The following is a 19133-nucleotide window of genomic DNA, read 5'->3' on the forward strand; positions in this document are numbered from 1 at the left end:
AGCCTCTTGGAAGGAGGCTTCCGAGCCTCTTGGAAGGAGGCTTCCGAGCCTCTTGGAAGGAGGCTTCCGAGCCTCTTGGAAGGAGGCTTGAGCCTCTTGGAAGGAGGCTTCCTGAGCCTCTTGGAAGGAGGCTTCCAGGCCTCTTGGAAGGAGGCTTCCTGAGCCTCTTGGAAGGAGGCTTCCGAGCCTCTTGGAAGGAGGCTTCCTGAGCCTCTTGGAAGGAGGCTTCCTGAGCCTCTTGGAAGGAGGCCTCCGAGCCTCTTGGAAGGAGGCTTCCGAGTTTCTCGGAAGGAGGCTTCCGAGTTTCTTGGAAGGAAACTTTCGAGCCTCTTGGAAGGAGGCTTCCGAGCCTCTTGGAAGGAGGCTTCCGAGCCTCTTGGAAGGAGGCTTCCGAGCCTCTTGGAAGGAGGCTTCCGAGCCTCTTGGAAGGAGGCTTCCGAGCCTCTTGGAAAATGTAAACAAAGAGTGAGAACAAGTAAGGAAAGAGTTGCGGATAATGTTGTTGGTGATTTTTTTATGATTTTGATGCAAGATTGATGTTCTAGAGTCTGGTAAGCTCTATCTATATGTGGCAGTTCAACGATTTTTTAAATTTTCAATTCATCTACCTCTACCCCTTGCTTAGAGTCCACTCACGTTGAGGGTCATTTTTGAATTCACTCACGTGGAATATTGGTTCACTTGTTCATGATCTACATCATGAAGTTTATTCCACGGTTTATTTCTGGCGCCAAAGGTAAAGTCGTTAGCCAAAAAAACATGTGCGAGTTCGGTCATCGACCTGGTTTCAAGTATCGTTGACCCCAGCTCTGTAAAATAACATTCGGTTTGGGAAGCGAGATGGAAAATCTGGCTCTAAAGGTGGGGACGACATTGTTTTCTAAATAATTTGTATTTCGGTATTTCAACTTCGTTGTTTTCGCGTAATTTCCGGCGACGAAGATCTGAAATCTCGCGCCTTGTCCACCGATCCACGCGCAGGAGCCGTCGATGGCGTGAAGCACGACAACAACCATCGAAAAATCGGAGTCCGCAGCAGTTAAACGGCCGCGTGTCACACACGTGGCGACGGCCAACAGTAGGCACGCTTGCCGAACCGTGAGTACATGCATGTTCCAATATTTCCTAGCCCGAGTTAAACCGCTAGCGTTGCTACCGTTTCGACAGCCCTACCGCTCGCCTCGTTTACGCGTCGGTAGTCGGCAAAGTTAATTTGCACTAACAACCCCAGTAATTTTTAGAAATCACATACCCAAATAACCGACGACAGTCTGTGCGCGTGGTGTCTTCATGGGTGGTCACAAATTAAGTTTATTTTTACTCCATAAACATCGCGCATCGCGCTTTTCTTTCACAGCATCATCGTCGTATATTTGACTCCCCCGATTGGCCACTCGAATGCGATCGAACAACAATCAAATTCAATTTATGATGTCATCCTCCTATATCTCGAATTGCATCGCACCAACCGGTCTTTTAAACTTTATTGCTACTGTGCAGCAGAGGGCCACTTTATACCAAATCTTAATCGATCAATGAAATTTAGAATGGCCCGAAACTGAAATGGCAGAAAATTCTTGCCGGCCTAGCTGAGATTTATAGTCATCTGTTGAAATGAAAGTGGAATGTCCAAATGATATAAATTTTCCACACATTTTCAGCAGTCGAAATTCAGAGAGCTGCGATGATTTAACTAAATTTCCCACATCATCATCGTCACACAATTAGATGGTCGCATGTGGCTGACGTGAATCCGCCCGATGTACGGCGGATCTGTATACGAGTCCCACTCTCGGTTTCAGACGACCCACTGCACCATTAACCCACATTCGCCCCAGTGAGCACACAGCTCATCCGCTTCTGAATCCCTTCAATTCGGAAACATTTTCTTCATATTCCAGTGTTTTCCAAATAAAATTCTAAAAACAAGTCGAATTTTTTAAATCTATTTAAATTCCAAGTTGTCTTCTTTGTGTCTTCTTCTGTCTACTTGTTTAAATTTTATTATAATTTTATCTGCATTGTCACATCGTTCGAGAACCACTTTGCCATATTGCTCTAAACCAATTGACTGCCATGACCGTTAGCACATATCGAGACCTACGGATTGATTTGATATTCTAACATTTCCGTTTGCACTTTCTTTCTAGGTTTTCTCACCTTTTGCCGGAGAGCTATAAACGACGGTGCACCCTCATCGGAACGTGGAAAGTGAATACTAAATCGATAAGAAAACGAACACTAAGAAGTTTCCACCGACCGGACAGCGAGAGGGAAGCTCCAAACCTTGGAGACCATTAGATCATTCTATTTCTGTTGGTGCGAACCATTTGCCTCCGGGCCATCCGATAGAGGCAACTCTTTCCCGGTCTGATGAAGGTGTTGATGACGACGACGACGACTACGACAGCCGTGATGAAGGAAATGGTTCAATGCTGCCCAAACATTTGCTGAACCACTCCCCGTCGAAGTTGAGTAATTGCCAGCAGTAGCAGTGGTGGTGACAAGTCACTGCATTTAGTGCTTCGGAACAGCACGCGTGTTAAGTAGTAATAGAAGAAACCCCCCTCCCTAGTGATAAGACAAATTGACACAACCTGCCCGGAAGTAAGAGGTGTGTTAAGTGCTGCCAAGATGGGAGCGCCACCTGCCAAGGAGCCGTTAGTGAACCGCAACCTCATATCGCTCAAAATTGTCCTGTTTCTGTTTTATGCCGGTAAGTGAAATGTGTAAACATTTTTATGCTCAGTTGAGCAAGGAAAGTCAGATTTGTTTGGTTATCAAATAGAGTGTAAAATTTTACAACAGATCAACTCATTAGGGAGATAGGACTGGAAACAACATCTAGTGATGCTTTCTGCCTCCTCTAGTGCACTTCATCTATTTTAGTTTTAATGATTTTACTTTCTAAGTACCAGCTTGGGAGAGGTGAAAAATTGTAGAATTGTCATTAGGATAGGCACGATAGTGGAAACCTGAGATTAGAAACATTTGGTTGTATCCAAAACACTTAACAATGAGAAAAATGTATCACTAACATGGAACTACTTAAATGCTTGCAATTTGGATAACAAGTTGCCTGAAAATAAAAAAGGCAGCAAATGTAGACCGCTGAATCTGTTTGCATGCAGATGTGGGTTTATTTATTTGGTTATTTAAGAGTTCTCTTGAGAAGAGTTCTCTTGAGTTGAATTTACTAAACTTTTACTCAAGAGAGCGAAAAACCTCCTCATCCATTCTATCAACAGAATAATACATTCCTAATGCCAGATTTACCTTACACACCGATATATAGTTGACAAAATATAATAATCAACCACGAGACAATAAACGCTAGACACTAGACAAATTAAAATCAAAAACATTGAAACACTTATTAAAAATTCGACACATGCTCAATAAAGGAGAGTTAAAGCCATAGTTAATCCTTGTAGCTGGTATGTGCAGAAAATCATTATTACTAAATATTCTTCGTCGAAAGTTGATGTTGATCTGGCTCAGTACACCCGCACAGTCTATTCGGCTAGCCAGAAGATCAGAAAAAAGCAATGCTTTAGATACGTTCCTACGCACTCCAAGGCGATCCAGGTCGTTCCAAGGCAATAATCGCAAGGCAAACCTTACACATTTTTTTCTGCACAGTTTCGATCATCATACAACCATTCTGGTAAAATGGAGTATTAATCGAACCAATGAATAATATAACGCTTCCAGGCAATAACATCTTTGAATTACTTTGGAATACCGAAGATGAAACCAAATTTGCCCAAAGCTTTAGATATCGCATATGAAATATGATCTTTCAACGTGAGTTTTGAATCCAGTGTGATTCCCAGATCGTTCACCACCGTTTCTCTTTTCAATGATGCTACATGCAGATAGTAATTGTGAAATATCGGATAACGGCTACGTGCAAATGTTATCACTGAGCATTATGACGGGTTCGGTATACCATTCGATTAGCATAGCACCATTCACCAAATATGTTGATCTGATTTTGAAGAAAACCAGTATCGGCTGCAAGTTTTATGGTGAAATATAGTTTAAAGTCATCATCAGCAAACGACAGTTTATAACACTTTAAAAGTTGGTTGACGTCGTTGAGATACAACAGGAATATGAATCGCCCTAGGTGACTTCCTTGTGGAACGCTGGATGTGACATTGAATGGAGTTCAATAGTGTGCCTTTCATTTGATGAAGCTACCATTGAATCCTGGGGAAAGCCTACAATGGAATGGCATTAACCGTGTCTGCCTTAGAAATTGTCACAGAACAAAATCATTAATTTCGAACTGATCGTTTCTGACTGAATCATGCGTGAACAATGTCCATAATCAGTGATTTTCATTTTAACTTCCAATGATTATTAAGGACGAGGAAAAAAGCCAAAATATTAATTGCAGATTATAAAAAAAAACTTTTCTTATCCTGATGTGATTTAGACTAAGTAGCCTTCATCGAAAGCTTTAATGATACGTCTCGTTATCGTTTATTTAACGGGTGGCCACCAAAAAACGGGAATTTCAATACTTCGATACTTTACTATGAGAACATTAATGCTTTCAGAGAAATATATCCTTATGCAAATGAATGCTTAAAATATTCAGAAATTGACGCAAACACAATTTCACTCCAATATTTGCCGTCAAAACAGAAAGTAATGCAGCGCGCATTGGAAATTCTTTCAAGCGAACAAAGATCGTGGGTAAAGTACAGGGTAATTTAAACGTGAAAATGTTTCGAGAACTGTTAAAGGGTTCATTGTATACAATGGTGATTGGAAGGCACCTACTGGCACCAGCTCCTAAAGTTTCATTATCTATTAATCATCTCGAAATAAATTAAATCATTAAATTGAAAGTTAAAATACTAAGTAAATATCATAACCAAAATTATTACGATATCTGTATGTCCCAACAAGTATTTTTCTGGCAAAATGGGCCTCCCAGGAGGAACGGTAAGTATGTTCAGTAAAAATGTTCAGCAGCATATAAGCATGAGAGCGTATGGATACGCATGGTACATTTGTGCAATGATTCATCTGGTGACTAAACTTTTTAAGCAAATTTCATCACATCCGTTTAATTACATAAACGTACAAGTGTGCAAAAATTTGGGTGTCAGCTTGTATTAAGGGAAACCTGCACCTAATTACATGTTGGTAAGTACGCATTTTTGGTCAACATTTTGAAACCGTGATCAAGCTGGTTCCCGGGCGTCTTCTAAGCGGCTTTGGGACAGAATGTCGAAAGACAAAAGGTCGAAGGACAAAAGGTCGACGGACAAAAGGTCGACGGGACAAAAGGTCGAAGGGACAAAAGGTCAAATGGGCAACAGGTCGGAAGCCCAAAATTTCAAAATCTATAATTCTGTACACATGAAAAAGACTAAATATACGACAAGTTTGAAAACATGTTCATGAAGAAAAATCTAGCTTATTACATTTCCCAGAGATTTCTCCTTCTTTATTTCATGGGCAGTTCTTTAACCAATTTACAGTGAATATACAGCAGTCAGGGCGAGCATTGTATGATTTTTATTAGTTTTCGGCAGCTGAATAATTAGTACTTGTTAGATCGTGCTCTTGTAACACGTGTCGCTTCGAGTGCATGTTTGTGTGAAATACATTGGTTTCGGAAACTTCAAATCAGTGTCGTATAATGAATTATTTCGCAGCCAACAAACGCGACTTCCTATACATTCCTATACATGACATTCCGATTTCGATCATGGAGATATATAAGATTGTAAGTCTCTTGTAGCAATGTGTGTCAAATTCATTTCCCACTCCTCATCATGTATTAGATGGGGATGTTCTTCTTTTTCTTATTGGCATTACATCCCCACACTGGGACAGAGCCGCCTCGCAGCTTAGTGTTCATTTCAGTTATTAACTGCGAGGTTTCTAAGCCAGGTTACCATTTGTGCATTCGTATATCATGAGGCTAACATGATGATACTTTTATGCCCAGGGAAGTCGAGACAATTTCCAATCCGAAATTGCCTAGACCGGCACTGGGAATCGAACCTAACCACCCTCAGCATGATCTTGCTTTGCAGCCGCGCGTCTTACCGCACATCTAAGGAGGGCCCCTTGATGGGGCCCTTATTGGTTTTAATTCAACGTGACGTCGTTATTGGTTTTAAATAAGAAATAAACACTGAACACAAACGCTGTACATAACAGATTAAATTGCATATTATTCGGTGATTCAACCGTACGAATCATTTCTATTAACACTCAAACACGCGTAATGTTGTGTTTTGTAGAACATTAACGAAAACCGCACGCATCCCGAATGGTTTATAATCATGATTGTGCATATGCATATTGCATATTGGTGGTAGAGTTTTGTGTAGTAAAAAGAGGTTGTGGGTTCAAGTCAAGATTGGACCATCGTTCTCACAAACAGTCTGTAGGGCGGTTATGTAAATCGCTCGAAAAGGTATCTTATATTAAATTTTCCTTGTGCCCAGATACATGAATTCCATTATTAAGTCATTCTAATCTGCTGAATACATGGCCACTATTTGGCCAACGGTCACCCCCAATGACGGTACTTACATCATACTTTTGCTTTGTATTGTTCTCAATACTATGGCTTATCAATTTCAACCAATTTTGTAATTTCGACCTTTTGTCCCTTCGACATTTTGTCCTTTCGACCTTTTGTCCTTTCGACCTTTTGTCCATTGACCTTTTGTCCCGTCGACCTTTTGTCCCTTCGACCTTTTGTCCCTTCGACCTTTTGTCCATTCGACCTTTTGTCCTTCGAAATTTAGTCTTTCGATCTTTTGTCCTTCGACCTTTTGTCATAGATTCTTCTAAGCAATTCTCACAATTATTGCACGGTTGTCTTATCCATTTCCTGTAGTTTGCTAGTTTGTTATGTTTCCAGGAATGTTAATTTTTCCTTGCAAGATCGCATGGAATACAAAAGCTGTCATAAAGATTGTAGAAAATTTCGTTCATCATGGAAATATCGTTTAGAGAAACAGAAAATCCTTGATAAGCTGTTTGAAGAAAGCATCCCAGTAACCCAGACATATTTTTTTAGAATGGCATAATTTGCATCCATGAGTCGATATCGAGTCACAGAACATCGACTTACAAAGGTTTTACTGTACCAACCTCAACGCGAGGAAAATTTACAGATTCATAAGTATTCCATAACGAAAATCAACCCTGCATGTTCACACAAGTTCCTTGCGTATTATCTGGAGTTTAGGTCTACCAGGTCAACTACACTTGACATCAAATCATAATCAACTTAGCTTAACCAGACCATGCAAGTTCCTAACGCCCTTGCGAATTATATGCATGCAGTTCAAAATAGTTGTTGCAAATGTTTTTAGGTTTGTCAAATTGTTCTGGAGTTCAGATCAATTGGTCGGGCTCACGACGTTAGGCATAAGTACGATAGGCATTTTCGGCCAAATGGCACTTCCCTCATCCTGAGTTGATTTTGGTTTGATACCGGTGGTAGTTGATCTGGTATACCAATTATGTATACCTCGTTAGGCATAATGACGATAGGCATAAGTACGTTAGGCATAATGAACGTTAGGCATAAGTACGTTAGACATATTATACGTTAAGCATAATGGACGTTTGTCATAATTCTGCCTTCTTAATGTCATGGGCTGTTCTTTTGGCTGTTCATTTTATGCCTAACGCCCATTATGCCAAACATACTTATGCCTATCGTTTTTATGCCTAACGGAGTATACATAATCGATCTACCACCAGATCAACTACCACTGGTAACAAAACGAAATCAACTCAGGATGAGCGAAGGGCCATTTCCGAGCAGCAGCGACGACCTCGATAGCAAAAAATGGTATGAACTATTCTTGCATAAGAGGTAAAATACCAAAAAATAATACCAAGAACGTATATGCAGAATACTTGAGGCATAACATGCTAAGGTATTTCAATACCAAACGAATAATAATTGGTTATGCATTTGGTATTGAAATTAAATTTAATAACTGAATATGTTATGGCTTAAGTATTGTGCATATTAGTTTTTGGTATTATTCCTTTGGTATTTTACCTCTTATGCAGGGCTAGTTCATAGCAAAATATGGTATCAATAACAGAATTAGGTATTATTGAGCCAATTTCTCCTGCTCGTGTTTGGCTGAAAAAGTCATTTGGCTGAATATGCCATTTGTCGAAAAGGTCATTTGGCCGAATAGCCATTGGGCCGAAAAAGTCATTTGACCGAAAAGGGCATTTGGCCGAATAGTAATTTGGCCGAAAAATTCATTTGGCCGAATAGGTTATTTGCCCGAATATGTCATTTGGCCGAATGTGTTATTCTACCTAATAGGTCGTTTGGCCTAATGTTTCATTTGATCTCTAACATCCACTCCCTAGTAGCACACATGTTCCAGGTCGCTTGCCGCAACTGATATTCGACCGAATTTAGTTACAATCAAGTGGCTGCAACCAGATTCGATAGTAATGCGCTTCTTGGGCTGTGAAAAGTGAGAAATAAGAAGTTTGAAGTGATGAGTGAGAAGAGAGGCGTCTCCCTTCTCACTTTGCTCTTCTCACTTTACGCAATGAGAAGTGATAAGTGAGAAATAAGCGGCGAGAAGAGAGAAGTCTCAGAGAAGTTGGACGTCTCACTTCTCACTCCTAATTCCTCACTCCTTACTGGAAAAGTGAGAAGCGCAAAGTAAGTAGTGAAACGTCTCACTTCTTACTTCACACTACTCACTTTACACAGTGAAAAATGATAAATGCGGAGTGCGAAGAGAGACATATCACTTTTCACATAATAATTCTCACTTTTCAAATGACCCGTTCAGGCCAAATGTCGTATTCGGCTAATTGTCCTATTCGGGCAAATGTCCCATTCGGCCAAATGTCCTATTCAGCCAAATGTCCCATTCAGCCAAATTTCCTATTCGGCGAAATGTCGTATTCGGCCAAATGTCCTACTCGGACAAATGTCCACCTCACAATCATTATGTGCGCAGCTGAAAACATGATAAGGGGTCGTGAAGACTGTTCAGTTTATAAAGAGAACACTTTGTATTGTCGATGTTTTTTGAACTATCAATCTTGATCTTTGCCATTTTTATAAATCGGAGATTGAATTTGTTAAAACAAACTCTTCCGACTCAGTTTCTACGATGAAGCATTGGTCGATTTTGAGCGCGTATAATTACAATAGACATCTAAATAGCATAAAAATTGACACAATGATTTGACTTAGCATTAGATCTCTCTGACTATTATTGAACGTAATTTCCTCTGATTCAGTTGCAACAGCGTCTTCTTGGACGCCATGTTCCGTGTACGGCTGGCAAACTGCTTCGAAAGAAATTATGCAATGGTATCATCAAAGGCCTGGCGCAGAAGTTTCTACTCTATTCAAAGTCCCGCCAGTAAACCTTAAAAAACAAATGATTTTTTATGTATATGGTGCGTTACAAAACGACTAACCTCCCTCCCCTCATAAGTGCTAACACCATATGTGTACGGCCCTTAAAACACGCCTTCTTTGATTCGAAAAACAATCGATGGCGTACTAATTTGCTTACTGATCGCACAAAACAGAACAAAATCAATCCTTCGGAGGTGAACTAGCCTTGGGCTAAAAACCTCTTTAATAAAGATTATAATAATAATAAGAACAAAATCATCCGGATCACGAAAACGTTCCGCGTCTTTCCGCAATTCCTTCATAAGATCCTTGACAATGTCCACCAGTTATTCCTCAAGAAATTTCTCATGATATTCTGCCTGAAATTCTTCCAAGAACTCTCCATAAATTGAATCATTTATTTGAGAAACTGCATATATCCATTTTACACAATTTCGAGAAAACGACAAAAAACTGTTTATAAACAAATATACATCAAATCCGTAGACAGTACTCCATAATTGAATCATTTGTTTGAGAAACTGCATAAGTCCATTTTACAAAATTTCGAGAAAACAACAAAAAACTGTTTTTGAACAAATTGGCACCAATTCTTTCAATTTCTTCGATACAGATCAATAGTTTTTGGCAAAACTCAACACTGTGGGACACTTCCAGTGCGAAAACTGTAAGCAGTACTCCATAATTGCTCTTCAAAGTGCGTGCACATATCGTCACCAACATTTCAAAAGGGCGAAACTGCTTTTGTAAACAAGAGCTTCTCACGTCGCTGGCGGGCTTATTTGTGTCCACTCATGCAATCCAGCGCCATTGAATGGAAGAAGAGGAATCGCTGCTTCCATCAGTGGTGTTGAATTGCGTGGGTTGGCTCAAATTAGCCCACCAGCGACGTGAGAAGCTCTTGTTTACAAAAGCAGTTTCGCCCTTTTGAAATGTTGGTGCCGATATGTAGTTTCTCAAACAAACTAAAAAAATTTCATACATTCCTGAACAAAAATTTTTTTTTCGTATTTTTTTGCCAGGATACGTATTTTTGAACGAGGATTCAGAATATATAAAAATCTCATTTTGACCAAAATGTTACATATGCAGTTTCTCAAACAAACGGTTCAATTGCTCTTCAAAGTGCGTGCACATATGTAGTTTCCCAAGCAAACGAAAAAAAATTCATACATTCCTGAACATTTTTTTTGCCAGTGTACGTATTTTTGGACGAGGATTCAGAATATATAAAAATCTCATTTCTTCCAAAAATTTTACATATGCAGTTTGTCAAACAAACGGTTCAATTACTCTCCAGAAATTTGCTCTGAGCTTCCTTAGAACCTAACATAGAGTTTCTAACCCAACTCCCCAAATTCTACCGGAAATTTCTTCATTTCTTATGGAAATTCAATTGCACCCTGGGATATCGTTTTCAATTCTTCCACAAATTCTCCTGTCTTTTCTTCCTAGAATTCCTCCAAAAGTTTCCGTGAAAATTACTCCAAGAGCACTTATATAAATCCCATTATAAATTCCTCCAAAAACTGGAATTTCTTAAGGTATACTCCAAAAAATCACCTAGGAATTGTTCCTGTATATTCTTCTTCCAGATGGAGTTCACGATGGAATTTTTGTAGGAATATTCGAGTTCTTTAATGTAGGAATTCTTGAATGATTTCTTGGCACATGTCGTGGATGATTTCTTTGAAGAAGTGACTGGAGAAATTTTGCAAGTGAATTGGCGGTTAAAACCCCTCAAGTGTTATTAGGATAAATTGTGAGGTAATTTTCGATTAAATTTCAGGGTCGTTTCCCAATGAACTTCCTGGAGGAAAAAAATCTGGAAGAGTTGTTGAAGAAATTCCAGGAAAACCAGAATGCCTGGTTTGAATACTTAAAGAAATTTTTGATGAACTCTTGAAATTATTTCGAGTGGATTTCTCAATGGACTTTCAGAAGATATTCTCTAAGAAATTACTAAAACAATATTTGTGTGAAATTTCAAGAAGAAGTATTTTCAAAGGGAGTTATGAGAAATACAAGAAATAAAAAAATGAGAAATTAAGAAACATATATTTTTGAGTTTCCAAATAAAATGAATTGAATTGTTAAATCCAATTCTAAAATAATTTCAGACCAAAATACCATAGCAAACTTAATAGGAATTTCTTAAGGTTTTCAAGGATCAATTCCTGAAATTCCTTAAAAGCGATTTCCACAGTTTCTGAAATATTGAATACCAGTTTTTTTAGGTTGCGTCTCATTTCCTAAATAAAATTCGAATTAAACTTTAATATGACAGTTCGAAGATTCAAAATCATTCGGTCATAAGAATCGCAGGTGATTTCCAATAAAACCGATGAAACATCTGTCAAAATGTCGCATCAAAAAAGAAAATTCTGTTAGCATTTTCTCAGCATTTTTCTAACCGAGAATATCCTAGACCGAGAATCGAACACGCCATCTCCGGGTTGTCAAGACTTACTGGAACCCATATTATGAAGCTTAAAATAGTTTGATGCAGATGTTTCAAGTTCTCTAAATTGTTCTGGATTTCAGATCAATTGGTCCACCAAGTGTAAAAGGCGACTAGCTCAGTGCACATTGCTTCGGAGGACACACGAACTTCCTTAACTGGCAATGGAACTTTAGGTGGACCTTTAGTATCTACAAAGAGTATCTCTCAAATAAAATGGAACATAAATTATTTTTTTACTTACACCTAGGGTAACGGTACCAATAGACAATCGAAGAATCTTGGACTTTACCTTGAGTCTGTACAGCAGGTTCTTGTCCTCGATGCAAATTGAAGTTGCTATTTTCCCGATGTCCCACGCGCTTGCATACGGGGCCATAGTACATAGGATTTTGGAATCTTGCAAGCGGGGACGAACCACGCGAACCTTGCAAGACCCTCACCGCCATAGCTTTGACTATGGCTCACCCGCTCACCACCAGCGCGGGACTCGCCAGTGTTAAGGATCACAAATGGGTTTATGCTTCAGGATCTGCACTGATCTTTAAGGTTCCACAAAATTTGCAGCTTTTCTTGAAATCACCAGGAATCACCAAATCTCCAACGAACTTCTTGCCGGGACATTTTAAGCTACCCTTTCTGGAAAATCACACTTACGTCCTTTTTATTTCGTTTTCGGTCACCTTCTCTTTTTCGTCGTTTCTCCCTTCCATGCCAGTCCAGATTTTCAGCTTCACTTCTCTCTCCTTTCTTGCGCCATATATCTCTCGCTCTGCTCTTGCCTCTTTCGTCGGAAATCTATTCCAGGGAGTCAATACTGGCAACTTTGACAAGATATTTCTAAGACTAAAGAGATGTGAGCTATCCTAATGTATTTGTAAGGTTTTTATGTAAGTTAATAATATGTTTTAGTTAATTTTAAGGTACAATGTATATAACAATAATTGTAATTATTTTGGGTATTTTCAAAAATCTTATTAAATACAAAACAATCAATGATCTAACTATTAAAAATATTGATCGATTCCAAGCAACAGCATCAAAATTTAAGAAAATTTTTAATTCATGATTTTCTATTGAGTTGAAACTTTGCACAGTTTTTCAATTTCATCTATTTCGTCATTTTTCGATATCAAATCTTCATATTGAGTCACGACTAACTTTTCAAAAGGGTGTATGTGAAAATGGTTAAAAAATATTCAAAAAGCTGCACAGCAAAAACGTAATGTTCGATTGTTATGATTTTTTCAGCAAAGTTAGATAACTAAATGTTGATCCTTAAAAAAATCTACACCGTAAAAAAATATAGCGTTAAAAAAAAATATTTTTTACGCAGAATTTTACTATCATTTTTGTCGTTTTTTTTTTTTTTTTTGTTTATGAGGTTTCATCACCGCGAGAAACTTATTGATTGATTTTCATTGGCTTTTATCGGTGAGATCGAACTACTTAAGCTCAAAGTGGAAGGGAGCATGTTTGTAAAGCACGATGAAGCACAGAATTGAAAGTTATCGCAAGCGAGCGACAAGTATGAAATTGAATAGAAGTTGAAACGTAAGCAGAGGGCCATTGAAGAACAACACGAAATTGAAATCGCTGTTATTTTACCTAACGTCCACCCAGGAACGGCTTGGCTGATAGTGTGTGAACTATCAGCCTGTCTTGGTAAGATAGTTCACACTATCAACAATCACCAATGAAAATCAATCAACAAAAATCATTTTTGTCACAAAAACTCAAATATCTCAAAACCCTATCTTTTTATGAACGTAATTTTTTAGGGAAAACGGTCCATTATTAGCTATCTACCATAAAAATTTGGTGATGGTAAACTAATAAACTAAAAAGTTATGATATTTCAAACATTTCACAATTTTCACATTAAATAAAAAAAAAATATTTTGTTTTACCTGTCTTGCTTTAATTTTATTCTCCGACACTGCACGGACTGCGTTGTCTCTTTTTCGCTGCAAAGAAAACACACACACATTATGTGTTCCTGAATTGGAAAGAAGCTTGCTTTGTTTTGGCCGAAGGCTTGCAAATGAGGAAAAACCAACTTTAATATTATCATGAATTTCCTTGAAGCGTGTGTACGCTTCTTTCAAAGTCGTCATCATTAATCGAGTTTGGATTGCTTGAAGCTTTCTATCTTTTTTTACTGATACATAATCTTTTTGACCAGGCATAGCTCGATTTACTTCATCATCTTCAAAATTGTCTACTATTTCTTTTATCTCATCTGTTAACGCAGTACTAGACCTAGAATTTTTGATTGGAAGACAGTTATTCTTCAATGGTTTTGCCTCTTTTACTGTATTTCTATTGGTTTTGAACTTATCTATGGCATCCTGAATACGCCACGAACTTGGCAGCATCGACAAAATCAATAATTTCTCTTTCCTTGTCGTGGCTGGATTCGAGAACCTTTCCGTCATATTTATAATTACCTCATCGTAGTCTGTATTTTCCACATCCTCAGGTCATAATTTGAAGAGGTTTCCTCGTTTCTTTTAGCCTGAAAAACATTTTTGGGAACAAACAGATATCGTAATAACTTAGGTTATGGTATTAACTTAATATTTTAATTTCTATGAATATACGACGAATAAAAATATTTATTCTATGATTGCATGCATGCAAACATGAAAATAAGTTCAACGCCGTTAAAGCGACAAAGGGTCCTACTTTGTGACCAAGAAATCTCGGAATTTTCCCCAATCAACCAACTATCGCCAATCACTAGTCGATTTTATAGGTCGAAAACTATAATATTGTAACACATGAGCATCGCGAATACTGATTTTGTCGTCCAGTGTAATCAGTTTTTTTTTTTTTTGTTTCTTCCTGTCCAGCTCTAGGATGTCTACACCCGTACCTACAAAGACATATGACCCTCACCGGGCTTGACTATAAGGAATCACAAATCATCTCGGTAGTGGCACCGCTGATCGCCATATTGGGACCGCTTATATTTGCACCGCTAGCCGATCGTCTTGCAGGAACCAATGGATCGTCGTACGGTAGACGCCTGCGGTTTCTGGCCTCATTTTGCATGATCTTCTCCGCCATTCTGTATGCCATTCTGTTCTTCGTTGTACCACCAATTGAACGCCAAGAATCGAGTCGATCGCAGGTGAGCTTTGCTTGCGATCTGGACGGCGCGATCATATTTCAACAAAGATGCTCGGAGGAACGAACTTGCTATCACTGGAAGAGAGAGAAGGTTTGTTTTGTTGAACTATATGTCAACTATAGATTTTTAATGTTTCTCTTTATCCATTAGATTGGACACCTGACTCTGACGAACTGTTCCTACACCTGCCAAAAGCCCATCGAGTTCGAAAACCTCAATCATCCTTACACGAAGGGAATTACCGTTTCTCCATCCACCGAGAGCTCGATTGAAGATGACGAATACGATCTGATGGACGACGAAGCGGAAATTGCGCCAGAAAATCTAGAACTACCCCGCATTGAAGTTGATAACACCCCAATCCCCGTGCCACATATATGCGAACGAAAAGGTGGTCCCGAAACGGAGATCTGCCACGCTTACACTCCGGCCACCGAATCACTCAAGTTCGAAACGGTGCTGCGTAATGCGGTGAACGATGAGAACGAAACCCACAGTGCCGAATGGTGCCGTTATCCACTGGACGGATTTTCGTGCAACATTCCGGAGAAGCAGGTCACCTGGATGAAGCTGCTGACCAACTCTTCACATTGCACTCCGAAAATTGAATGCGAGGTTCATAATCCGTACGATAATGAGGAGAGCGTGCTCTCCGAAAGCGTTTGCATGCGGGTAAGCAGTTTACATATTGAATACGATTTACTATTGAATTTGTAAAAATTAAATTTCTCATTGTAGATCGTCGGAGATCCCGAGCTGACGTTCTGGTCGTACCTTCTGCTGCGCTCGTTTGCCGACGCATTCCCGCTAGCGGCTATTGTATTGCTGAATGCCGCCACCATCATTGCCACACGGGAAACCTCTACCGGTAGAGGAGATTTCGGTCGGCAGATTGTTTGGGGTGCAATCGGTTGGGCTTTGTTCTACTTTGTTCTGTCTTGGGTATTTGAAACGTATTATGTTTACGTAGTTCTAATTGTACTGGCGGCCATTGTTCTTTTGCTATCTTCCGGGATGCCACTTTCTCCTCCGGAAATGTGGTGGCACACCAAATGTGGAATGGTTGCCATTCCCATGTCGGCTATACGAAGATACGTACCGGAGGCTGCTGGACTCTGCTTCGTCACTTTGATACTTGGTACCTTCTGGAGCGTGTTGGATAACTACGAGGGTGTTTTGGTCAAGAATTACGATTTACTGCCTAACATGGATGAATACTACGGACCCACGTGGAGCGTTTTCGTAATTCTAGGAGCACTGTTGGTTATCCCTATCTTGTGGTTTGCGGAGAACATCGTTGACTATTGTGGACACTCGAATATATTGATCGCAGCTATAACAACCTTCATTTTCCGGTTTTCACTGCTGGCTAGCCTGGACGTAACATGGTGGCGCGTAGTAATCGATTTCCTCTACCCGATAACCCTCGGACTTACCTGGTTGACGATCATATTTTACATGCGCCACATTTTCCCTCGTCGTATCATCACAACTGGACAAGCCCTGCCCGTGATTTTCCACTTCTGTCTGGGCCGGTTCATCGGTGCCCTGATTGCAACGTGGACGAAGCTAGAATGTCTGATCACCACTTTCCAAGTGCTAGCCATCATTGCCTGCGTCGTTGCTGTTATTTACTTCCTCCTTTACCACTTCATCTTGGCACCACGCTGCGCCAAACGTATGACAACAGTGCCATCCACATCCGCTCTGAACATCACAGCACCGGAAGCAAATGGACAAACTCAGTCACCACAGCAGCAACGTTTGCAACCCTCCAATGGTAGCTATCAACCCCTCCGAATCTATCACAATTATCGCGGTCGAAAAGGACACTTTAGATATTAAATTGTTTAGAAAAATAGAATAAAAACAAAGGATGAGACATCTAGTCTTCGTCATGTAGGGCTTAGAATAGCTGATAAATATCATTTAGCCACGAACAAAATTTGTACCAAATCAGAAATGTACACGAACTATCGAAGTAATCTCTCGAAAGCAAATACATAGGTTATTTATTGTCCTTCAATCTATTTTACAATTTCTAATAAATCTAGGCTGATTCGCATTGATTCGTCAGCCAAAGCGTAACTGGTAGAATAGTATTGACAGTATATCGCGTAGTTTTACTTTTACCTATTTCATCGCATCTCATCTTTTAGCGTCCAGTAATCTCGATCGACGTTTCTAGTAGAATATGTAAATCGTTTTCCGGGTTAAGAAATGAAACAATCGCTGTACTACTACTCATGAAATTAAATATCTACGCTTATACATTACTTATAAGAAGTGAGACTTTCTCGACTAAAACTAATTTTGTGGGAATTCGTTGTTAAGTGACTGTCACTAAAAACTGAAAAGAAAAACAGAAATTGAATCAGTATAATAAGCTTAAAGCAATCAACAGAACATATAATTGTTACAGAATTGTTAAAATTTGAAAGTACGTGTACCTTACATAAATGATAAACCTGAAATCAAATAACAAAGCTTGCAGCCACAAAAGAAAACCAAATTTGCGTCTGAAATTTTTCTGCAGTTGATGAAGTTTGACGCGATTCGCGCTCCATTGTGAAATAATCCAGCACAAAACAATGTGGAATTAACTCTTATTGATCACTAAATATAGGATACAAGAAGCGTGTGCGCTGAATAACAAGCTTGAAGAGCCTTAAAAATCCACTTATTAACGTCTTTCGAAATGAGCAAACTTTCAAAAAGAAAACTAGGAACAGATTGATATATTTACATTTAAAAATCCAAAAAAACAAAATAACATATTAAATAGATTGAAGCTGGAAAAATACTCTCTTGATATGCTTAGAAATGCACATTAACAACATCTGAAATGAGCCGAAGAATCGTTAAAAACTATTGTGAAAGAATGTTTCAGCATATTGACAATGGGACATACTTTAACTTTAAAAATCTATATGTAAATAAATAAGCGCTGAAAATAGTTTATTGAAGTATTATTGTTTTTGCTGGTTGATATCACAGTCGGATTTATTAAAGTTGGGAAAAAACTGAATATTTGACCACTTTTTCTGACGTTGGGCGTTGAAAATTTCAATTCTTGACAATTCCTGTAAATATTTCAGAATTGAATAATCCCGTTCGAACATTCCCAACACGGACATCAGATTGCTATAAGTTACGGGTCTTTTGGGCTACCGCCTAATTTTCTCTTGGCATAAAAAGACACGTGTCTCGCGCGAGCGCATCATGAAGGAAGAGAAACTCCAAGCAGAACTCGAAAGTTGCGCCCTGAAGCCAATTCCAGTGGCTGGACACAAGATCGTTCGTTACGACAAGACGAGCAGATATCGCGACCAGCTTTGCACCAACTGCTTCAACTTCGGGCACGGGACCAGGAACTACCGCATGAAGCCGCGCTGCAACAAATATGGTGATCCCCATCCGACCGACGAGTGCGGCAAGATGGAGATGGCCGATCCCAAGTGCGCCTGTGGCGACAAACATCGAGCCACCACAAAGGGCTGCCGAAAGCGAGCGGAGTTCCTGGAAATCCGGAAGAAGGCTTCCACCAGGACTCTGCCGAAGAAGAACCGTGTTCCTGCGCTCAACGAGGTGAACTATCCGGCCATTGTGGCTCACCGACGACCATTCCAATCCTTCGACTGTCACAACCACACAAGTGACTGGCAGCAGCAGCTGCATCGGTTCAAGCTTCAGCAGCGCCGGCTCCACCCTCCAGTGAATGGCCCCCGCTCCCGTCTCCTGTTTTCCGTCGGCATCCGGGGAACGAGAATATCCCACTGGTAGAAACTGCTCCACTCTACACCCCGGAGGATCTGAAGCCGATCTTCGCGCAGCTTGCCACTCGGCTGCGTGATAGTAAAATCTGTTTTGACCATGTCTTCACTCTTGGCATATTCATCATTGAAAATGGCTGCTAGGGTAGGCCTGGTCAACTGAAATGCTTGTTCGCTCAAGAGCAAAACCATCGAGCTTAAGAATTTTCCTGGGGATCATAAAATAGACGTGGCGTTCTTTACCGAAACACAATTAAAACCGGAAGTCAACGTTAACATTCCGGACTTTCACATCATACGACTCGCATGGCCATCGCACTTCAATACAACATCAACTGTGGCCTGCTGTTTGTAACGTCT

The 19133-nt window shown here is 39.7% G+C and overlaps 1 protein-coding gene across 8 annotated transcripts in view; it reads left to right on the top strand.

Annotated features, from left to right (window-relative positions):
- LOC134224638 (uncharacterized) overlaps positions 1–17956 on the top strand; it is a 196217-nt gene extending 178261 nt beyond the window's left edge. For all 8 annotated transcript variants that reach the window (XM_062704100.1, XM_062704099.1, XM_062704096.1 and 5 more), the window contains 4 exons: positions 2151–2716; positions 14720–15090; positions 15151–15672; positions 15739–17956. In XM_062704100.1, coding sequence (XP_062560084.1) covers positions 2635–2716; positions 14720–15090; positions 15151–15672; positions 15739–16845 — 2082 coding nt within the window. In that variant the 5' untranslated portion in view covers positions 2151–2634 and the 3' untranslated portion in view covers positions 16846–17956. The remainder of the gene's footprint in view (positions 1–2150; positions 2717–14719; positions 15091–15150; positions 15673–15738) is intronic.
- Positions 17957–19133: the final 1177 nt, after the last annotated feature.

This window comes from Armigeres subalbatus, chromosome 3 (genome assembly GCF_024139115.2).
Source record: "Armigeres subalbatus isolate Guangzhou_Male chromosome 3, GZ_Asu_2, whole genome shotgun sequence".
Lineage (NCBI taxonomy): Eukaryota > Metazoa > Arthropoda > Insecta > Diptera > Culicidae > Armigeres > Armigeres subalbatus.